This window comes from Artemia franciscana, chromosome 7 (genome assembly GCF_032884065.1).
Source record: "Artemia franciscana chromosome 7, ASM3288406v1, whole genome shotgun sequence".
In the NCBI taxonomy this organism is placed as follows: Eukaryota; Metazoa; Arthropoda; class Branchiopoda; order Anostraca; family Artemiidae; genus Artemia; species Artemia franciscana.
Genome location: NC_088869.1, coordinates 14,532,783 through 14,558,100, shown reverse-complemented (window position 1 = coordinate 14,558,100; position 25,318 = coordinate 14,532,783). Strand labels below are relative to the sequence as shown.

General features: G+C 34.1%; 1 protein-coding gene across 5 annotated transcripts in view; it reads left to right on the top strand.

Moving 5' to 3' along the window:
- Positions 1-25,318, top strand: part of LOC136028879 (nephrin-like) — a 252,420-nt gene that overhangs the window by 51,588 nt on the left and 175,514 nt on the right. For all 5 annotated transcript variants that reach the window (XM_065706832.1, XM_065706830.1, XM_065706833.1 and 2 more), the window contains exon 2: positions 22,238-22,372. In XM_065706832.1, the coding sequence (XP_065562904.1) occupies positions 22,238-22,372 (135 nt within the window). The remainder of the gene's footprint in view (positions 1-22,237; positions 22,373-25,318) is intronic.

Genomic DNA, 25,318 nt, shown 5'->3' with positions numbered 1-25,318 from the left:
GCATTAAAAGTAGAGGAAAAAATGGTTTTAGTTGATTGCTCATTCGTTCGAATTGCCACTACGACTGTGGAAACTTAATTAAGTGCTGTAAATTAAGCAGTAGTACCAGGAAAAATTGAATAGAATTTTGTGGTATCTAATTTTCTTTTTGATTTTATTTATTTATTTTTTAGTTGAATTTTAATCTTTTGTCTTTATTTCTGATTGCTCTTATCCAAATAAATGCTATTAAGATGACAATGGTAACAACACAATAGAATATAATAATTCATAAAAAAGATGGGAAAATCAGTTGCCCGTACTGTCTGCCACACGGAGAATTTGGGCTAAAGCTTACGCTTGCGGCGTCGAGCCCCTTCGATTTAGCTAAAGTGTGGGTCCATTTGTATGAAAATAGTCAGTGGGACATAACTGAGAAAATCACTATTCTGTATCTTTCTATTCACTATCATTATATCGGCTATAGAAAGCTTTTTTATAGGACCCCTCCTCTCTCCTTCCTGCCTCCGACAGGACATGGACTGTTTTAAATAATTCCAAGATGCACAATAGTCAGGCTCTCTTCTGAAATCTGCTACTCGTACAAATCACAATTTAGTTTATCTGGTCATGACGATCACTGTGCATGCAATCGAAATATCCAGAGATTTTGTCATTGTTTTCATTGTCTAATAAAAGGATTTATCCCCATTTGAACTGTTACTTGTACGTCATGGAAAGGCAGTGTGGTCTTAAAAAATTCTTAAATCTGGTACTCAAACCATAAGTCAGGTTTATGTGTACCATTGCAGAAACTTCCATAGAGAGGGGAGACTTTGGGTCCAGGTCTCAAGATTGTTTAATTTGGTCGTTAATTTCTTACATTTGTCGTAAAAATCATCTGTTTTTTTTAGGGTTGAACGAGTTTTCCCTTCTTCCAAATAAACTATTATGCAAATACCGGCCCCATTTGTAGTGTTTAGTCGGTATTTGTTTAAAGACCACAATGCTTTTCTTTGACGAAAAAACAAAAGTTCAAGCAGGGATAAGTCCGTTTATTAGACAGTGAAAAACAAATAAAAAAATCTCTGGATACTTCGACCACATACATCAGCGATCGTCATCAGCAATATTACAATGAAAAAAATTATATTTATACAGAATAAAATAATTGTTTTAATTGTAATATTTTGGGTTATCCGCTGATGACAATCATTGATGTATCCAGTCGAAATATCCAGAGCTTTTTGTATCCGTTTTTCATTGTTTAATAAAAGGAATTATTCCTATTTGAAATTCTAATTGTTAGTTTTTAGTCTTATTGATATTTAGTTTTATTTCGTTTAATTAGACAATTAATTCTATATATGATATTCTTGAATTTTTCCAGTTTCGATGTAATCTTATTTGCGTCGAAATATAAAAAAATTAAATTTTTGCATATGACACGCATGGGGTATATTAATATTAACATTTGATCTAGGTCTGGTAGGCTATATGACACGTTGCATATGTTTCTCATTAAGTTTCAACTTAGCTATGGGTGATTTTCCATATGACTTTTATTAGCAATAAGGGACAAACCGTAAATTATCACAAGGTCTAGAAAAAGTCACCAAGGGCCTGCAAATATCTTTTAGGGCATATGGTGGACTTGGAAATATTGAATGTTAGGTTCACAACAAGCAAAAACGGGGTTGCTTTTAGAATAAGGGGAATTACCGACTTTTAATGCATCCCACCTTTTTTAAATGATAAAAATAATATAAAAATCTCATAGCGAAAGCACATATGTTGACTGTCGATGAGTTGGTAATTCTCATCAATTTTTGTTCAAATTAATTTTTGAGCTTTAGGAACTTTTTTTCTGGGAAACTTTGGCAGTTTTAGACTTCAAAAAAAGCTTTAATCGTTTAGGAGGGATTTTTTAATGCATTTGTTTGTAATGAGTTCAGAAATAAAATCTTATTTTTTTTTCTAGCACCTCTCGCGTTTTGCGGAATCGATATTTTAAAATTCTTGGTAGAATTTCTTATATTTCATGTATGAACTGAAAAAAAGAATCATTAGAGGCAAACTGTGGGTAATAGAGAGTGTGAGAGAGAGAAATGTAATTCGATCAAATCTATGATTTTACCGTTAAAAAGTTGAATTAGGAATATTTCCTAAAGAACATAAACGAAGGCATTTCAAAACCCCCTGATTTTGCCGAAAAATCTATTGAAAAAAAAAAATCGTAACAATGTGCCGACAGTGATAAAATTCTGAAAATAGAGAGTTGATTCAGACAGGAATCCGACAGTCATTGATGGCCAACAGATTAGTCAAGTCTTGATCCATAGTATTATATTTGCCAAAAAAAAGCTTAAATAGAAAAATAAGGGGTTAGGACGGGGAAAAAAGCCAGTTTTTATTTCCTTCTGAATTTGTTTTGTACAGTATAGAAAAGACTATTCGATAGCTTTCAGGTTTTTAATAGCCCAGGGGGCAGGTATATACGTATGGTTTTTTTTTGTAGAGGGACTAAATAATAAAAATAACAATTTTTATTTGATAATTGGAATAAGAAATCCTCCCCCCTTTGCATAAATCCCTGTGCCGGGGATTGTCTTAGATGAAAATTCAATGGAGTATAACAAATGAACTTTTGTCAAAAGAATAACGCAGAGAAATTTTAGAGCCTATTTAAAAACAATTCCAAAAAACGAAATTTGTTTGACCTAAAGACTAATAATAGGAAAGTGCCTTTTTAAAATGAGGGGAATACTCTTTTGATTTTATGAGACAGGCCACCAAAAGCGTTAATTGCTTTAACATTCAGCCAGTCTTACCATTTCCAAAAAAACAACAACACATCTTTCGGGTGATAAATTCACTAATTCCTTGGATATCACATAGCTTACTTAAAATTATAATTCCATTGAAATATCTTGGGGATGAACTTGAAACTTTCAGGTAATGCTATGGAAAGGAAGGGGGAAAAGTAGGGCAAGGGGACTTCAAATTTCGTATTGTGGAGGAGAGAGAGGTAAAACAAAAGTCTGCCTATGATCTTCAAAAATGTTTTTGCACATTAAGCTTCTATAGGACTTACGATCTATACGGTTAACAATTCGCCTTACATAATTTAAATAACTGTATATTTGATTTCATAATATATAATTATTGTGAATTTTTATACACCCTGTATTAAAATTAATATATAATTGTATATATTAATTAATATGTAATATATTATTTAATATATAATATATTAAATTAATATATAATATATTAATTAATATATTATGATTAATATTAGATATTATGAATGGATATTTATAACGTTGTTGAGGAAAGTAGTCCATTGGTAATTGAAGATAAGTATTACGGAGCTTTTTATTTTTCAATTAGCAAGCAAATTTGACTATGTTGACTGGTACATAGAATTGCTGTACTAATGCTACATAATTATCGTCCGAATAGAGAAATCTTGTTTTAAGCAATTACAACACGATGGAATAAGTAATTTAGTGTAACTTGCAATTATTTCCAACACGTTTAGCCATTTTCTTCGTCATTAAACGAAATGATTTTCTTTTTTTGTATAATTATGCTAGTTAAGTTGTTTAGGGATGCTGAAAACAAATAATCACTGGATTTCTAATGATAAGGAGTTAAATTAAGCTGCTCTGTCATTTAGATATAGTTCAGCTAAGATTCGGTGACTTTATTTACAGGAATACCAACGGCTTAATATTGCTTTTCTAAATTTGCGGGCCACAGTAAAAAAATCACAATTTACACACGATTTTAAAAAACGACAATGACGAATTAATGACAATGATTATTTATAATTATAATTAATTTTTTACAATTAATTTTAATAATTAATTAATATTATAATTTTACATTTTTTATAATTAATTTTAATAATTAGCTAATATTATAATTTTACATTTTTTATAATTAATAACAATGACGAATTAATAAAAAATGACGAAAAGAATTATTACCATTATAAAAAGAGTGAAAATGCAACATTTTTGCTTTGTAGCAAGCTGTCAAACTATAATTTCAAACGGAATGGTTCGGGCCTAGTCCTTTGGTAGAATCTATTGGGGGAGGGTGTATCTTGACGTCGTTTTAAAACGTATCAGTTCAGACAGGATTATCCAGCCAATTTTTGTGCAGTGGCGGCAAGTCACGAAAATTTAGGGGGAAGGGAAAACTGTATTTTCAAAATCTATGGAAAGGGGGCAGATTTGCCTTTTTTTAAATTTTCAATAAAGAAAAATACGGGCTGTTTTTGATGAAAACAACGCCTTTACGGTATTTTTGAATTTTAGGGGAAAGTCTTGTGGTAACATGCCCTTACCCCCCCCCGTAGTTGACGCCAATATTCTCGAGTAAGAATTAGTGCTTGGTTACAGGATGTTCAAGCTACGCTTAATGAACTAGAGTCTAGAACTGCGTGTAGGGTTTCAGAATCTACCATTTAGGAACCTTCATGTATCACTATCATCTTTTCTTGTGAGCGTGGTTCATACGCACGTCTGGATGGACTTCTATGCCGCAGCAAATTTTAGTTTTATCCTCTGGTGGAATACCTGGATTGATACATATATATATATATATATATATATATATATATATATATATATATATATATATATATATATATATATATATATATATATATATATATATATATATACGAGGGATCGAATGAAATATGCTGAGTTTCAGCTTTATGGCCGTCATTAAAAAAGAACTTTGTTCCTATTAACCCCTCCGATTGCATTACCAAAGAGTGGCTTCGACATCTTGAATACGCCATCAAAATATATAGAAGAATCCCCCCCACACATCTTACTTTTATACTTTTGTGGTATAATTTTTCATTTTTATTTTTTATTGCTAATTCATGTTTCAGCTCTATAAAACAGTTACTGATATACAATCTACTAAATTTAACCATGCGTTGTCAAATCAGATAATTTTGTAGCCCTTCAACATTTACTAAAATATCTGGGCTGACACGAACTAGAATTTGTTCAATGGGCACGCTGAATAATATCTGATTTCAGCTTTCTGCTTATCAACATTGAACAAAAATGAACTAGATTCAATTATGCTTTGCAACCTTTTAGCTATGATATTGACTGTTCTTACATTCCTTGGTAGCGCTACCCAGCAAAAATTATAAATTATCTCTTTTTAATTTTGAAAAGATTGTTAGGAATGTCTATTTCCGGTCGAATCCTTCTGTACAACTCCTTCCATGCAAAGGATCTGGTGGAAAAAAAAATATGCATTGAAGCCATATCGCTCTTTGACGAGGCAGCGCTATTGCGCCGCCTGTGATTGTAGCAGAGTATTAGTAGTAGTGTAGTAGATCAGTTGTTAATAGTAGTAAATTTAGTTATAGTCTCACACTAGGCTTAGTCGTGCTCGTGATCATGGGTAGGCTCCAAGCATCTCTGCATGAAACATTGTCTTGGACCGAATCTTACCTAATACCTCTCCGTTCACAAAGAGTCCGTCTCCGTACAAAGAGCCCGAGACACAGTTTCGTGTCTGAACCAATACCACTGTGCCTCACATGAATAGTAGACTAATAATAGTAGAGTTCCATATTTGTAGCTTTTAGACGAAACAACAAATGTTTTGGCTGTACCTCTTTAACTTGTTTCTCGGTCACCTGATCTGCCTACAGACTTATTTTTTGTCTGTAACTGAAAACCTGGTATCTTTATTGGTTTTATATGATCTATATTAAACAGCTAAGGGTGCAATAGGTCTGTATTCTGATTCCTCGTTTCGAATGCTGTGAACATGAACTAGGGCACTTTCGTGTTTGAACTGAAAAATGTCTTTATAACATGATCAGGGGAAGATGACAGTGGGTTCCTATTTCCTATACATTCCCCTCTGTTGTGAACGCCTAGTTGGCTTGATGTCCTTTGATATGGTTTGGCTCTTTTTCTAAGAACAATTAAGTTTGTAGCTCAAATTTTAGCAATTATTGCGTAGGAGCATGAATTCTAAAACTATTTGGAATTTCCATAGAAGAACGTTGCTTAGAAAGTGATTTTTATATCCGAAGATCCTATTTTTTTTTGCCTTTTAGCATATTTTTAAAAATTTTACTTTCTGATTTATCTATGAAGATGAGAAATATCGGCTCGTGTTACTATTCTTTTCAAAGTGTCTAAGTAGTTCCAAATCAGTGAAGTAATTCATATTTCTGTCACCACGAGGACTTAGTCCTTACAGTGATATGACTCGCATATGGGCTTAGGAAAAAAAAAAAAAACAATAGCACGAAGGTCGAGGGGTTAGCGGTGAATTCAGACCCTCTCCTCTTGAAATCTTGAGATTTATAGGATTTTCTTGTTCTCTGTACAATTTGCCGAATTCGATTTTTTTTTTTCAAGTTGTGTCCCCTACCGAAATATCCACTACCACTAAGACGAAGACTACCACGAAGAGTATCACTTTTCCTCCATAATTTCTGATAATGTTTATATGTTTCTTGTTTATCTGTCCCATTCCGAAAAAAAACTCCAGTTACATTATAAATTACCGCCTTCTATTCCATCCCTTTGTCCCTTTAACATCCATCCTACCAAAATTTCGTGATTAAGCCGAGCCCTTAAAGCAGATAAATGTTTAAGGTTAAACTACATTTTGGGTTAAGTGTAACGTTCGACCAATTAATTGTCATAACGCCGGTGCCCTGGTGAAACACCGTTGCACTGGTGCCAAATATAGACAGAACCTATATTTGTTAGGCGTAATTATGAACTAAATTCCAGTTCATATATTTAAACGAGGTGCTATAGCAGTTGTGATGTTTTCTGAAATATAAGAATTTTTCTGACCTATAGCCAACCAAATCATGTGACGGAGATACGTAGGGGGGGGGGGGCAATAATTAAAAAATATTTTATTTGATAATTTGAATAAAAAGTACCTAGAAACTAAGGAAAAGATAGGATTTCGAAGAGGTGGGGCAAGGCTTACCTTCCAGCTTACACCCCTGGGTTGATATAATTAAAAAAAAAAAAAACATGGTCCTTTTCATTGAAAATAGAATTCTCGGTCGTTTCTAATCTTTTTTGATGTATATAGTTGTTTATGTTTCTGTCTAAACAATTCAAGCAGTCATTTTTCACTTTTGCTATCCTTGTTACTTTGAGGGGAGCGACTATAAATATCGATTAGACCGAACAATACCACATAACGCCTTTGGAATTACCGCAACCGAAACCGTCTAAACTTAGTTTCATTGACTGTCAGCAACTTTTGTCTAAAGTAGCCACTTTCGAATCTAGTTTTTTTTCTCACTATTATTTTGAGTTGATGAAAGATTGTTAATATTTCTTTGTGCTTTTTCTCTCTTTGTATTTAGTTATTAATAGTTAGAAAGTTAATTATTTATACCTGTCCAGTCGCAAGTGCTTTTTGTACCTTACTTAGGGCGGGCACTACCAGTTTAGTTGAGTATATTTTTATGGTTGTAAATAAAAGTGAACTGAACTTAACTGAATGATCGAATTTTGTCGAATTAATTTTGAGAATCTAAATCTTGAAAATTATTCTTTCCTGGAAATTCTTTTTTCTTTATTTCAATTTTGAATCCTCCATATTCATCATTTCCGAAAGGGGCTGATCGTCTCCCTACATGAGTGCATCTGAATTACTAATTCTTTGGTATAAATTATGATAAGGACAAAGAGTTCATTAAACTCCCAGAATATGCTAAAATAAAAGGGGCTTTAGGAAACTTTTTACGTGCAGTCCATATTTTTGTACAGAAAATATTGGTGCTAATAATTTAGTAAAGGGGGTATTTTACTCATAATGGAGGATCGAACTCGTCTGACATGAATGTTTAATGACTACAATTCAGAGTTTCTGTGTGGTGATGAAAGCTAAGGTATGCGTTTATTGTCGAATATTGATGAGATGATCCCCAAGAAAGCTGTACTAGAAATGTTTTAGAATTTAATCTATTCAATTGTACTTCGATGCTGAGGCAAGGAAATGTTTATGAAATATCGGGGCTGACGATAGAAAGGGATGCCTGACACATTTTAAGGGCATGGCGTCGAAATAGACCCAATTATGAGGCCTTGAAGTATCACACGATTGTTTCTCTATGAAAAGGATGATTTACGAGTCATTGTAGTCATAACGCAGTCGTAGTGATCGTAATTAAACAAATAAAATAATTGTTAATGCAAAAACATGAATAAAAGTACCAGTATTTCAGCTCCACCTCCGGAAGGCTTTATCAATGAGCAGCCACCCTTACCCCCTCCCCCAAAAGGATAGAAAATTGAAAAAACAGAGAGCATGTATAAACGCTATACAAAAAAAGAAGAATGGCTGGAGGATAACAGATTAGCAAAGATCGTCCTTGTTGGGCAACCATCTATGGTCAAACGAAAAGTCAGTCGTCCCCGAATGGGGTGGGAGGGATAAAGATGTAAGAAAAATTGTAACTTCTTGGGAGGGTGTAAAGATTGAGGCTTTTTAATAGAGTCGGATGGAGGAGTTTGCGTAGCTGTGTCGGCCTCAGGCGGCTTAGTGTCACGGTGAGCTGTTGTTAGTAGTAGTAGTAGTAGCAGCAGTAGTAGCAGCAGTAGTAGTAGTAGTAGTAGTAGTAGTAGTAGTAGTAGTAGCTGTCATTGGCGGAGGTGCTTATTAAATGTCTTAATAAAATCACTTTCAACATTCCTGCCAAATTTATTATGATTGATTTTAATATTTATTTATATATTAATATATATTTATTCGTAATACTGCTTCTATACAATTAAACTGGTTTCTAGCGTTGCTTTTCTTAACAGTTCTGTGAGGACTAAGCATAATGATTTTTGACCTGAAAGAATAGTTTTTTTGGGGGGAATATTTCGTCATTTTCGCAAGTGCTTGATGACTCGTGTCCTTCTGATCCCTTTCACATTCTGATGATCTTTACCATTTTTTTTGAAGCATGGATTTATTAAATATGGCAGAAAATTGAAGATTTTGGGTGGGGACCAATCGAATGATTTTTGGTCTTGTTTTTCAGATGATATAAATTACCCGCGTTTTCTTATTCTAATTATTCATAATTGACTTAGATTAGGTTAGATTTATTATTCCACCAAAAAGAAAGGTAAAACTAATATAGGTACAATGCTGATGGTAAACAAAACTATCAACATCAAATACGCCTCAATCAAGACTATGGCCGGGAGTGCAAGGAAAAATAAATGAAAAAAAAAACAAAACCAAACAAAACACAAAAAAAGAAAAAACAAAAATCGTACGAACTATAAAAAAAAGAAAGAAAAAAAACACCAGTGTTGTTTTTTTTTGTCAAAAAAAAACCTGGCTGGTTTTTTTTTTTACAGCTTTTTGAAGAAAGTTGGGCATTTCTTTTCGGAAGACTTTCACATAATCTACCTGGGTAACTATGTTTGCATTTTCAAAGTGCCTTGGTGTAGATATAGAATGCGCTTATTTTCAAGGTGACCCCGATATTTTTATGCAAACTGTTACACGGTCTCAGAACTATTTTGAGATACTTGGCTACGTTGGTGCTGACAGTTTAGGAAAAGGGGTAGTTACTAATAATGAAAGAAAACACTTTGGTATTACTTGAGTATGGCAAGAAAAAGAGTTCGTAGCCTTAAAAAAATATTCTAGAATAAAGAGAACTTTGGGAAACTTTTTGTGTACAGTCCATATTTTTGTACTGCTGACATTTTAGTTAAGGGACGTTTTTACTCATAATGAAGGGTCTCACTTGTATGACATGAATATTTAATGACTGCAATTCGGAAATTCTGTTTTGTGATGGAAGCTAAGGTATGTCTTTATTGTAAAATAGAGATGAAAATGATCTCTCGGAAAGCTATGATAGAGATGTATTAGAATTTAAAGTATTCTATTATGCTTCGATGCTGACATGGGAAAATATTTATGAAATAACAGGGTCAGCGAAAAAAGGGGTGTCTGGGATTTTTACGGATATTTCACCAAAAAAGTTATAATGTGGGTCTTGAAATATTGTCTCTCAGGCTTAAATCATCTGTGCGAAATTGAGTTTGCTCTAACCCAATGCTTATCATAGACATGAGCAATTAAAAGCAAAGCGAGAAATTTAACTCCCATTTATATGGATTATTCTGACGGATTGTGTCTTAAGTTGCACGGCAAAGGCTATGCGAGAGGATGGAATCAAATGGGAAGGTAAACTCTCCTAGACTTGGATTATGTAAATGATTTGAATGTCCTAGATGAAAATGTTAGTAAAACGATTTGTGTTTGAAGCTTTTGAGGGTTCAGGGTGAAAGAATGGGTTTTAAAATTAATACTAAGAAGACTAAGTCGTTTAGATTAGAAGCAAATGTAGGCGAAGTGGAAAAAGTCGGTCAAAGAGAAGATCGATGATGTAGATTCGCTTATTTAGCTTCACTTACCTGGGTACTATCATTAGTAAAGATGGTGGATGAAGTTAAGGTGTTGAAATAGAATAGGCAAGGCTTAGGTGTTTTCACAGATGAGGAAATTTTGGATGAAAAGGAAGATAAGTCCAAGAACCAAGATTAGAATATTGGAAGCTACAGTGGTCAAGTATGGTTCTGAGACGTGGGAGCTTTTGAAGACGGGTGAGGATCTGTTAGATGTTTTCCAGAGGAATTATCTAGGGACTACTGATGGCTTTTGGTATCCATTTGACTGACCGTATTTTGAACAGCAAACTGTTGGAAAAATGTGGCTCTACTCCCCTTTCTAGGGCTAAAATAAGGGAAAGGTTGATTGTAGAGACATTTTTGTGGATGAGGGATGACTGATTGCTAAACATCATCCTTTTTGGTCATCTGTCTAGGACCAAACAAAAAGCTCTCGTCCCTGAATAGTGGGAAAAGGTCGAAAGAAAGGATTTAAAGGTAATTGGAACTTTTTGGGAGGTTGCAAAGAGAGAAGCTTAGAATAGATTGGAGGGATGGAGGCAGAGGGTGCGTAGCTGCGTTGACCTCACGTGGCTTGGTGCTGCAGTGAGTGGTTATTAGTGGTATTCTTTGTATTTGAAATATGGATTTGTCAAATATGACCAAAAATTAGTGTAAAGCACCGGCGGAGAGTGGGGGACGAGTCAGAGGGTTTTGGACTGTTTTTTTTTATTATATAAACATCCACTTTTTTGCGTTCTTAAATATCAAGATGTGGTAGGTTCTTTCTACAGCCTTTTAGGGGGAAAATTTGGTGATTAGTTTGGGGAGATTCCCTCCTTATCTCCCTGGGTGCCGTTATAAATTTACGTCCGTTGTTAATGTACACCCTTAGTATTTAGTTGAAAAAGAAAATATAAAGGCAAAGCACACGCTTTCTTCCAACCCGATTTTGAAATATCACCGTTTTTTTCATATCTTGAAAATGGTCCCTTTTTGATTTTGAATTGCCCCCTTGCCATGTCAACAGTAAGTTGACCCCTACATCCTGTATAATTCAAAAGGGTGAGAACCTGTGGGTGAGACAGGTGCCCATCGTCAGATCTTAGAGACTTGATTTAGTAGCAAATGTAATTTGATATGCGAAAGGGGAAAACTTTTCGGGTTCCCTTTGAGTTGCTTTTTCGTATCAACTTGACTCTAGAACGATCCAATATTGGAAGATGCTCGTATATCAATTAGGACGTATTCTTGGAAATGTACATGCTTTGGAATCTATTTTTTTTTTTGGGGGGGGGGGTACAGCTACAGAAAAGGAAAAAATACTATAATTTCAGCATTTTTGTCTATGTTTCTGAATATATACTTTTTGCCCCAATCGATTTATTATGGTACGTTATTTAAATTTCAATCTAACAATAGTTCAAGATCTCGGTTATGATGTATAGCCCAAAAATTTTTTTTCGTTTATTTTATAATTCAATGTTCATTGGTTTTTAGAGTATTTGATTCTCAAAAATATAATCCTTTATGTGGTTTAATTTATTACATTTAGTTCTTTTAATGCTGTCAGTGGCGTCAGTTGGGGGGCAGAGGGCATTTAGCCGATAGAATTTCGCCCCCTAGATTAGGCACTGAAAATGCCTTTTTTTCGTATTTTCATTATAAAAGGAAAAAAAAATCAAAATGTTTTGCAGTATAAACTGAATTAAACTGATAGCAAAGGAAAAAACGGAATTAAAACCGAATATCTCTAGCTCCGGCACAAAACGGGGCAAGTTAAATGTTTTTTTTTCCAAGATTTCTAAAAAGTATGTGTTGGCTTTCATTTTTCTGTCGCTTATTCGTATGGAACAATTTTCGTTCAGTAAGTTGGCATATTGTTTCATTGATGTGTTACATACCGCTTTTTGTTTTGCCGCAACCGAAGTGTCGTTGATATTTAAGGAACAAATGAATATTTTTTTTCTTTTGTTTCATTTAAATTAGAGAATTTTTTATTCTCTTTTATTGGTAATTATTATTGGTAATTGGTAATTATTATGATAATTATTAATATTTAAAACGATTACTGTCTTAACCATCTTAATAGGTTAAAATATTAAAATAATGTTAGAAATAAATGTGATGTTTTTTGAAAGATAATATGCAGGTGGTTGCTACCTGCATGTCAGTGTAAACATAAACTACCATCCAATGTCACCCATACTATCAGATTTCATTCCGGTTATCATTTACTGTTCATGCAATGCACTAAAATATAAAAAATAGATGCGTATTTAATCTAAGAGGGCAGTCGCTATTGGGCTTGATTAGATCTTTCTGAAGACCTCACACATTGACAGGTTATGCGATGACTTTGACGTTATTATCAGTATCTGTTTTAGGCTATAATATTACTGTCGTAAAGCCTAAATTAATGAATTATCTGTCTGTATTCGAACTATCCCCCTCACTAAAGGCATTAACCGTTGAGATTTTATGTAATTACATGAAGTTAATGAACACTGGTGAAAATCACCAAGATTTGGGGTAAATGAGAAAATAATTACGCATTATTTTTTTATGGTAGTGTTTTTTTTTTTTTTTTTTTTTTTTTTTTTTTTTTTTTTTTTTTTTTTTTTTTTTGTTCATCACGGTCAGCTAATCTCCAGAGAGAATCTAACTAGATGGCAGCATCGGAATATAAAAATAAAAATGAGTGGTAACGATACTTAATCACTAAAATGGTAGGGTAGTCAGATAGCCCACTTACACGAGATTTATTTTTTCGGGGTGGAGGGGGGGCAATACTGATAAAACAAAATTTATTCATGATTTGAATAAGAATTGTTAAGAAATTCAGTGAAATTTAGGACTTTCGGGAGAAAAGGGAGCAAACCATGAGACCTTCCCCTTCCACGTACTCCTTACGATGGTGGTCAAATAGCTGACTAGTTCAAAGGCGGATCTTGAGCGAAGAATCTTGGGGAAGGGGGTCAATTTAACAAGGGCACCAATAATTTACCAAATTGACTAGTTATTAAAAAAAAAAACAGAAAACGGAATAAGGCCGCCCTCCTCAACACCTTGCTCTTTACGTTAAATTTTGAATGTTGTCCCAATTTCTTAATAACGACTCCTGAAACACGAGGGTCGTTTAATCAGAACAATAAAAAGCTTTTTTAAAGCATCAGAACACTTTAGCATGAAGAGCGAGGAATTGAGGAGAGGGCAACCCCCTCTTATACGCTATAATTTCTGTTTGTTTTAAGTTTTAATGTTGCTCCTTACTTTGATTGAAAAAAATCTAATTTTTTTAGTTTAATTTTCATAAAACGCAGTATGTCTTCCTTGTCATTATAAACAATTTTGGGAAGTCGCGTGGCCTCCGTTATAAAAGTCTGAAACTCCATAATTTTATAAGAGATGAATTTCCCAAGTCAGCCAAACTAGAAATGTTTTTCTTAGAGCTTCCCTTTCTTGTTTAAGAATGGGGGATCTTTGTTCCATCAACAAGAAAACTGAATTAAGAAGACTGATAATTAAAATCAATTTAAAGGCAGAATGTTCCCTTCCTATCACCTCAGCTCAAGAAGCTTTCATATCACTATTTAATTATCTTCTTTTCAACTGCTATGACAGCCATAAAACGAAAGTGGATAATAAAATAAAGTCTAGGACTCTATTATTTGATAGTTTATTAATAGGTGGGGGGAGCTACATTGGTAAATGTGACCTTCTGGTGGATGCAATTCCGTTAATAAAGAGAAATTGAGATGCTATTGAATTGTCGTATGCCTCCGTATTAAAAAATGTGCTTTAATTCCATTGGCTTATTTTTGTGATGTATTTTCGTAAACCCGTTACATTATTCCTTACTTCTGAAGACCCAGCCTTTTTTAGAGCAATGGCTACATATATAAAATAACATGATCGTCAGGCTTGGCACTATTTTAAGCTAATAGAAGGAACGCCAAACATGATTTGTGGAGTTTTAGTCTTTTGTGTGAAGTTTTAAGCCGGTTAAAAGAATTGAAAGATTTTTATTCACAACATTTTTTCAAGTAAACTCTACTTCTCTATGTTGTTAAAATGAAATTAAGTAGTGCTGGCCCATGCGTGGATCATTTTTTGTGTAATTTTCATATTTGAATCGTGGAGAGGAGGGATGTTACTTGATCACCTGTACCCTCAGGTTCGGCATTCAATCAATATTCGTCAATGTAAGTAAGTTAGTAAGTAAAACGTCACTAGACCCTTAAGGTCCAAAATGGCGGTGCTGATCTCCGTTTCATGGTCCTTCAGCTAGGAAGTACAATGGAGGGCTGGGGGCCAACCATCCTGTGCTTTCGCACACCCTTCCTGCTTACCTTCCCCAGGTTTCTCCAGGTACCCATTTAGAGCTGGGTCGACTATGGCTGAGCTTACAGAGTCACGCCACTGACCCCCGTCCCAAACTAAATAAGTGGTCACAAACTGGGATCGAACCCTTGCCCCTTGGACAAAGAATTACCACACCATCGCGCCAACCACTCAGCCAGGACGGCACTTTCTATTCATCAATGGAAAGTAATTCTAACTTTTTGGGGTATCATGGGGTACCCCAAGGAAAAAACATTAAATGCAAAAGCTACTTTCTTTCCGTGAATTTTTTGCTTCCCTTGGTCACCTTGAAAAAAGCGCACAGAAAAAAAAACAGCTACTTTGTTTTTGATTATTTGATTGTGACGACAACAGAAGAGGAAGAACAGTGGTACGCGCCCCCTACCAGAAAGTCAAAAGTTGTTCTGACTTCAGTGGCGGAGGGGCAAAAATGCCAATCGGGAAGCTCAAGTTTTGTTGGTGCCATCTACGGAACGAGGAAAGGAAACTTGTAAAGTTCTTTTCTAATTTAAATACAAAACATATGATTAAAAACAAGTCTAAGTTGTTTCCAAGATTTTCCTCAAAATTACATAAAATTGATTAAGGTTTGTCCGAATATCCCAAAAATAAAAATGCAAGACTTGTTTCTCTTGGGAATGCCGCCAAAGGTATAATCTATTCGCTTTTAAGAATTGTAAGAGTACCTCAACATTGGTATGTTCAAAACATATGTGCAGTCCCAATGTATAGCACGACTTTTTTTGTTGCGAGTTGATTAACGATACTATTAGATCCGGGATGAGTCGATACTGTCGAGTGTTCTCAATTGGAAGTCAACTGTGATAAATTTATTACCTATATGCTATACATCTGTTCATCCAGATCCGGCTCCACCGAATCTGTATTGTTCAATCCCATTAACGCTGCTTCTCAAAGATGCTGTTTTTCATTTGTTTCTTTCAAGTTCCTCATTATTTCACCTTGAAGCTCAGGACTATCTAGTGTTGCCAGATGGGGCGTATTAGCGTCATTTTTGCGTTTAAGGTTGTGGATTGAATCTTCCAAATCAAGTACTTTTTAGGGGCAATCTTTTTTAAATTTATAAATATGCAAATGTAGATAACCGAACACATATCAGATCATAATTTTCAAACTTATTCACCGTTGTTTCCATCCTCATATTCTGTTCCTCATTATTTCACCTTGAAGCTCAAGACTATGTAGTGTTGCCAGATGGGGTGGATTTGCGTCATTTGGGTGTTTACGGTTGTGGATTGAACCCTTCAAATCAGTGAAGTTTTTAACGGCATTATTTTTAAACCCACTAATTTTCAACACCACTCAAGAATACAGATAACCGAATGCATACCAGATCATAATTTTCAAGCAAATTCATCCTCATATTCATTTCCTTATTATTTCACCTTGAAGCTTAGAACTATGTACCAGTGTTGTCAAATGTGGCCCATTTGCATCATCTGTGTGTTAATGGTTGCGGATTGAATCTTTCATATCATTGAAGGTTATGACGCGATCTTTTTAAATCCACTAATATGGACACCGCATACGAATGCAGATTAACGAATAAATATCAGACAATAGTTTTCAAGCATATTCACCCTCGGTTTCAATTCATCATTATTTCACCTTAAAGCTCAGGACAATACATCAGTTTTGCCAGAAGGGGTACATTTTGCCAGAAGGGGTACATTTGCGTCATTTGGACGTTTGATGTCTCGGATTGTATCCTCCCAATCATTGACGTTTTCGACGCTATCTTTATAAATCCACTAACGAGCGACATTACATAAGAGCGTAGATAAGCGAAAAACGGATCATAATTTCTTAGAATATTTGTATTTTGGTTGGGTTAATCTTAGGACATTGAATCATATACTATACTTCAAATTTTTGGAAAAAAAAATGTATATTGAAGGTTGTCACTAGAACAGTTAAATCCATGAATCATAATACCAGCAAGTATTCCAAAATGATGTTTGTATCCTGAGAAATGTTTGATAATTAATATTCAAAAGTGATAATATTTGCCAGGTGAAAAGTTCACTATTTTGATGATAAGGCGTTGGTTAATTAGGGAAATATAATAGTTGGGATGTAATAACAGTGAAAATGTCTGTTGTTTTGGTACTCTGTTCCTTTGTTTTCTTGAGTTGATATATTACATTTTAAGCTTCTTTTTATCGCTAATAATAATGCTATATTTCACTATTTTTGTACCCGACAGAAATAGGGAGTTTACCCTACAGAAACCGGGAGCTTACTTATAGAAGATATGACTCAACAATTTTTCTTTCTATTTACTCACATAAATTTCCATGCAAAAGAGCCAATCATGTTTGTGCTTCGGTTTACTAATTCAGAGCAGTATATGTAAATATAACCTGTTTCAAAATAGCGTGTAATTAACCTGTATCAAAATAAGGAATGCAGGGGGGATTCCCCCTAGATGTTTCTGTCTCTCTCTAGATTTTGAAAAAAAGCTTTTTAATGGTATTTTCGTTGAGCATATATTTTCCACGTGAAAACTGAAAAAAAAGAAGCCAATTACAGTCCTCTTATTTTAGTTAACAGTTTAAACGTTAAAAATATTAAATTCAAGGGCGCGAAATCGTCAATTTTCTCGGGGTGTCTGGGAATCTGGCAGGTGTGCCATCTCACAACATCTAAATTATCACACGATACCATTTGTATGTTTTTTTAATCTTTTTTCTAATAAACTCCCCCCATTCTACTACTACTACTAACAACTGATCGCAGCACTAAGCCACCCGAGGCCAACACAGCCACGCACGCTCCTCCATCCCAATCTATTTAAAGCCTCCCTCTTTACCCTCTCCCAGGAAGCTCCCATTTCCTTTAAATCTTTCTTTATGACATCCTCCCACCCCAGACGTGGACGACCTGCTTTTCGTTTACCCCTAGACGGTTGGCCAGAAAGGACAATCTTCGGTAATCTGTCATCCTTCATCGCAGAACGTGCCCTAGCCATCTCAACCATTCTTACATTGTAGCCCTAGAAAGCAGGATTGAACCACACTTTTCGTACTGCTTAATTTTTGAAATACGGTTAGTCAGCCGGGTAGCAAGAACAATCCGTAGACAATGTATCTGGAGAACATTGAGCAAATCTTCCTCCGCTTTTCGGAGCGCCCCTGCTTCAGGGCCATATTTGACTTCTGTTATTACTGTAGCTTCCAATATTCTAATATTGGTTTTCAGACTTTTGTTCCTATTCTTCCAAAAACTGTGAAGAAACGCTCTGAGCCTTCGCTATTCTACTGTTGACATCTTCACTGCTCCCACCCTATTTACTAATAATACTACCAAGGTAAATGAATACAAGGTAATAATACTACCAAGGTAAGTAACATAACTGATTTGATTCACCTACAGTAACATAACTGACGCAAGATCACAGTTTACTATTTTGTTTACTATTTTATTGTAAATTTGATTTATATGTTTATAAAATATTTCGTAAATGTTGTATCGTTGAATGCATTTCTTACTGCTAGTTTCCTTCATAGTTTTTCGATTATACATGCCTTTTTTCAAGGTAAGCGAACAGGCTGACTGATTGCCTTGGTGATAATTTTTTTCGAATTATTCTGTTGTGAATGGATAGCACTTGCTCATTTGAAATCCATGTAATTCCGGCGATTTTATCGTAAAATCAGGCGTAAATTTGGCTACTATCATAATTAAAAGCTGCGGTTTGGGTATTAGAGTGGGAACATTTTTGTCGCTATGCCAGGCAGTTGGTGTTAATCAAATTACAGGGTGTAATGGTCCTTATGACAGGAAATGCTATGGAATCTGAACATTCTAGTTCAGTCTGTTTCCACGTGCAGGGTTGAAAAAAAACGGGTTTAACGGAACTGAGCATGCCAAAATCAAAATATTGCAGGTTATGGAAGCAAAAAACAACGTTTTTTGATATTTGTCAATTATATAGATTACACCCAAGAAGTGAAGTTGGGTTAATGCTAATGAAATATACTAAAATTTGATGTAAATATAATATTTTGAAACAAAATTATGGAAACTACAACACAGAATTATGGATAGCAGGCTTCCTAAAACGTATTATATTAAAAACCTAACATAATCAACTCTATATGTTAAATATAATTAAAATATACCTGTATAGTGATTTATCTCACTAAAACTAAGCTAATTATTCCCAAATGTAGACAGAAAAAACCGTCCTAAACAGAACAAACAGATAAAACTTCATGAGTGTGGTCAATATAATTGACAAGTACCCCTTTTTGTATAATACCCTGAACATTCGTTTTCGATGTAATTCATCTCCTTCTCCTTCCCCCTTTTGCGCAGATATGATTAGAATATTTATGAGAAAATACTGTTTATTATTTGAAATCATAAATCTAGAGCTTTCAGTCTCTCTCTATCTCCAACCCCCATTGATATGGAGGAAAGAAAACTGAAAATATAAATCAAAAAGATAAAATTAGTAAATAAAAATTCTGCACAAATGTAAGGATACATAGTCTTGTAAATATACTTACATCGAGACAAGTTGTGGCATGAAGAGGAATTCTGGGATTCACAGGAATTCACAATAATGACCTATAAACGCCTTCTTACTGATTGATCGCCCCCCAAAGAAATTTTACTACGTCCCCTCCTAGAAGGGTCTTCGCTTTGTGCACCAGGCGCGTACACACACATTTATATATGGTAGAGGGGGTGACCTTCGAAAAAAACAAACCTAAAACTATACGGAATTCTCAAGGTTTATGAGGGCACGGACCCCAATGTCTCTCCCCTTTTGGCACGCGTATAGTTTACATGAATGGTTTTAAAGACAATTTTTACCGTGTATTAAACAGTTGGCTATTGACATTTCGTTCAATCGTGTTTCTTAAATGTATCGTATTCTTCAGACATTATGAGAAAATAATTACTATTTTTAACTTTATTTCAACTATATAAAGGAAACATAGGCATTGTAAAGTCGGCACTTAATCATACAATATGTAATAATAAGTAATGAAAAAAAGAAAAGACTGTGAAACTTGCAAAAATTATATCACATTATGCTTATGCTTGAAGAAAATCAGGGTAACTTTTTCAGCAACATTATTTTGTATACAGTAGCCATATTAGAGGGATTATCTTGCATTCAATGCGGAGATTTATTTGTGGTTTAGTTCTGTATTAATATGTTTGATGTCCTTTATTTTATTTGTTTTTGCTTTCTTTGCTTTTGTTTTTCTTCTGTCAGTATCTGATCACATTTTTTTTCTTATGGCGGGTTTTCAATAAACATATAAATTAGCATGCAAAATAAGACACAGAACCAATTTTCTCTTCTTTTCCCAGGGTATGACTATAACAAGAAAATGAAAAGAAGTCCCCTAACTCAATTATCTAACAAACTTTATGCTTATCATTCTTAACGTTTTTCTTCACTACTTTATTCCACACCAAAGCTTGTCCTGTTAATCTAATTTCTTGTCTCAAAGTTTTCGCGTTTCCCCTCAACTTTTGTTACCCAGAAACTCATAAACTATCTATACGGGTGTTTCCAAATATTTTTTCCTGTGTGTATCTGGATTTTTCAAGAGGTTTATTTATTTTTTTAATGCAAATGGAGAGTCAAGTGCTTCCCTCCTTTCTGTAAATAGTTTGGTATTTTGGAATCGTAAAACTAACCTGGTTGTCTGTGTTTGATGTTTTAATTTGTCAGAGGAATTCAAATAGAAGCGAATGGCTGGCACAAAATAATGATGAGAGACCATTTTTGTTTTGACACTTAAAATGGTTTTTATTTTCTTTCTGAATAATTGCGTGTCTTCTACTATGCAACTTGTTTAACGTGATCTTTTTTTGCTGATTTTTTTTTGTTATATAATTAAAGACAATTTCTGTCAGTATTTAACAATATTAAAGGCAGCTGTTTCTACAATTATGCAAAAAAAAGTTTTATTTAAACTTTTTTGAAAAGAAAAGCAGATATCAAATCAGGAAGACAGCTTTCAATTTTTAAGGATATAATTGGTGGGCGGGGGAGGGGGCTAATTTTCAGTGTATGACATATTTAGGCTTGGTGACAAAAATAATTTGATCATTATAATGCTAAACCACTTTTTAATTTTAGAAATTATTAAAGGAATTTGGCATAATTTCTTAGGTCTGGTGGTGAAATTACATGAAAAAATTGTATTTTTGTGCTTGTTTGGTCATAAAAATTGGAGGAAGGGTGGGGGTTGAGACTGAAAGTATACAAATCATGTTTTGCCAGAAAAATACTGGCTGGCACAAAATAATGATGAGAGACCATTTCTGTTTTGACACTTAAAAAGGTTTTTATTTCCTTTCTGAATAGTTGCGTGTCCCCTACTATGCGAGTTGTTTAACGTGATCTTTTTTTGCTGAATTTATTTTTTGTTATATAACTAAAGACAATTTCTGTCAGTATTGAACAATATTAAAGGAAGCTGTTTCTACAATTATGCAAAAATAATTTTTTATTTAAGCTTTTTTATAAGAAAAGCAGATATCAAATCAGGAAGACAGCCTTCAACTTTTTAAGGATATAAGAGGTGGGCGGGGGAGGGGGGAAAACTTTCAGTGTATGACATATTTAGGCCTGGTGACAAAAATAATTTCATCATTATAATGCTGAACAACTTTTTAATTTTTAGAAATTATTAAAGGAATTTCCTGAAATTTTGTCCATACTAACTTATTCAAAATAATATTGCTTTTATTTGGCACAATTTCTTTACGTCTGGCGATTAATCTACACGAAAAAAATTAATATTTGTGCTTGTTTGGTCATAAAAATTTAGGGAGGGGTGGGGTTGAGACTGGCAGTATATAAATCTTGTTTTGCCTGGAAAATACTCCTGTTAATTTCAAGTATTACGCTTAAAGAGAGATTTCTCTATCTGTTGGGTATGAGTCCAGTAGCTTATCTTAGATTACCCTTTAATATAACCCGAAAAAGAAGGACCCCCCCCCTAGAACGTTTCAGGTATGAAGCGTTTCGAGGGAGGAATACCTTTTCCCACCTTAGAGGTTGGAAAAGGTATAGGTTTTGGCTTTTCAAGTCGGACTTCATGTTTACCGATGCTTGAGATAAGGCCTATTTAATATTTTGTCGTTTTATGTTTTCCTGACGACTTTTATTATTATTATTATTTTTTTTTATTAATTCTCCACTAAAAACAGTTGAGGCAAGGTCTCAAATGAAATGTCTGCATTTTCTTGCTTTTGTTACTAGCTGTGGTGAACTCGTTTCCTTTCTTCGTTTTCCTAAGTTTCCTTGTTTCCCCAGGGGGAGGGGACAGCTACCTCCTACCCTCTCTCATTTCACTTTTGCTAATCTGCGTATATTCCTTAATTTGTCGGATTTACTATCCTATTGAAAAGTAATTTATTCACAAGTAAAGATTTGGGTTTAATAGATACCTTTAATTTTTCAGTTTTCTGTCAACAGCAGTACTTTCAAGAGCGTCCCCAAAATACCAGTGTCAAAGAAGGTGAAAGGGCAGTCCTACGATGTAAAATTGCCAATCAACAAGGCCGAGTTCAGTGGGTAAAAAATGGATTTGCTCTTGGTAAGTTCTTCTTTTTTCACCTTTTTTTAAGCACAAAGTTCTGTAGAAATGGAATCTGATTGTTCAAATTGGTAAAAAAAAAGAACTTAAGCACCCGTACATATCTTAAATCTTAAAAAAGGAAAAATCGGGAATACAATTTTTAACAAAAAAAGACTTCTTAATTGCTATACAGTTTTTGGGCGTGGCGGCGGCCAAATTTAATAAAGGCAAAGAATCAGCAAAACGAGCTAAAAAAAAAAAAAATGTGGCTGTTTAAAAAGGCGTAGCTTTCCTCTGAAACTGTAGTTCAAAGAGGACCCATAAACACCATCTAGCGTTTGACGACACTTGGCATTTTTTTTCAGTGAAATAGTACGAATAATTAGTTTAACTAGTGTAGTTGGTAAAATTAGTGTAGTTATAAGTGTCTTATCTCATTCTTTGACAGAAAAACGTAAACAAAGCTTGAATAAAGGCAAATGTCGCCAAAGCTAGATGGCGTTGGCGCTATTCTTTCCCGATACTAGTGCCAGTTTCCACCGTTGTAAGTTACCCATACTCTATAATGAGGTTTTCTACTTGTCTTTGCGAATCAACATATTACTAATGTTTGAACTTTTGCGGATAGAAAGCGTTGTCAAATTCAACGAATTTAATTTTAGTTATTTATTTTCATGGTTAGACGTTGCAGTGCTGACGAAAATGCAATACTCCCCCAAAAATCACGTAATTTCAAAACAATAAAACTATAAAATTGCGGTTTTCGAGAATGAATAGGTCCACAATGATGGTTTATTCTTGTGCAAAGAGACTTGAAAGTCTGAAGACTCCTTGAAAAGTATTGCCATAAACTACTCTAGGCATTTTCTCATTAAAAATCAAAATATAATAGCATGTCTGACTGGTGGGAAGTAGATGGACCCTGAAATCACCTGCGTTAGTTGTTGTAAGTAGTTTACACTAGCATAACTGAGATCTAACATTGTCTTAAGTCCAATTCAAACGGATACCTAGCTAGACAACAATACCTTAACGTAATCAATATCTACCAATTATAATTTCCGTCTGCACTTATGAGAAGCCTGATTGGCTCAAAGGGGTGATGCCTAGAAATTGATGTCTAAGTAAGTATATGTGTGAACGGGTTTTTTTCTAATATTATGGAGGGAATTTTTTCGGCAAGTTACGCTGTGTCTGTGCTGTCTAGCTCTGCATAGTATTTTATTCAAGCTTTTATTACTTTTAAATCAAAATAGAAGCAGCAAAATAGGAATCCTGGATGAACGGTTAATAAATTTTGAAAAAAGGGTAATAAACTTTTTATATAAGCTAGTAAGTTAATAAAAAAGCTAATAGATTGTCTTTCACGCTTGATTAGAGCTCAAATCTCCATTTTCATAACACATTTTTAATTTTTGGATAGTTCGCTTATAATAATTGTTATAATTTTAGACAATGATAAATGATTTTTGCTTTCTGTGCATTAAACTTAACGAACCTTTACCAGTTAACATAGCAAATTACCTACGTAGTAGGAAAGTCGTTTTATGCAGCGAATGATCTTTTCGAAACTATGAAAGGTTTTGGGTCCTTTTATAATTGTAATTCAAAATATATTATGCATGGCCGTATCCAGGATTTTGCCTTAGAAGGGTTATTTTTCGGGGGGGGGGGACTTTAAAAATAAATCAAAGTTTGTCTATATGGATTGTGTTACATTTTTACAAGTCAGACAGACATTCATTTTTTTTCGGCGGGGGTGTTCAAACCCCTTAATTGCCCTGGATATGGCCTAGGTATTACGTGGTATTTTTCTATAATTCAGATTCATAGTCGGTACCTTCAAATCAAAACCTTCCGTCGAATTGGTTGTTTTCGTTTTTGGCCGTTATAATTGGTTGTTTTAGTTATAAAAAGATTATTTTTCCAAAATATGTTTTATCCCCATCTCTGGTGTTGAAATGGTTCCAAGTTAGACCATGCAGAAAAAAAAATTCCGTCTTTCAAATGCCTAAAAAAATAAAAATAAAAAAAATAATAACATAAACGACAGTATTCCCTTGTAAAAGAAAAAATCTTATGTGTATTTTTTGGTTTATTCTACTCTCCTGAAAAATTCATGTTATGCAACATGTGACTTTGAATCACGGTAGATGTAATTGCGAATAGTTTTATCGTTTAAATTTTACGGCAAATTAAAATAGCAAAACGTAATATTGGTGTCTGAGAATATTTTAAAAGCATTTCAGTATTTATTTTATGTATATTGTGCTGGCAGTACGTGAAATTACTTAGCATCTACCTTTGATCTCTGCGGTTCAACACTTTCTCAACCAGAACTGGAGGAACAAGTCCATGAGAATAACTTTTTACTTCTTTGGATTACCAGTATCTTTCCGGTAAATCCAGGAAACCGGAAAAAGGGACTTGATTGGGAATTCAAAAGGGAACAGTTTTAAGGTTTCTTTGTACTTTAATTTTTAAAGGCATTCATATGTGCTTGAGACTCAAAGTTAGGTGTACTAATTTTATTGTGAATATAAGACGAGCAAAATCCGATATGGCACATAAGCAGAAATATGTATGGGGCAGTAAAAATAAAAAAACATTACATTTGATAATTTGAATAAAAAGGACTAAAAAATTCTTGAATATTCAGGATTTCAGGGGAGGCAAGATGCTAGAACCTCTCCCCTCTGCGTTGTGCATGAATTATATATATATATTTATATATATGTATATATATATATATATATATATATATATATATATATATATATATATATATATATATATATATATATATATATATATATATATATATATATATATATATATATATATAAAAAGAGAGAGAGAGAGAGAGAGAGAGAGGAGAGGAGAGAGAGAGAGAGAGAGAGAGAGAGAGAGAGAGAGAGAGAGAGAGAGAGAGAGAGAGAGAGAGAGAGAGAGAGAGAGAGAGAG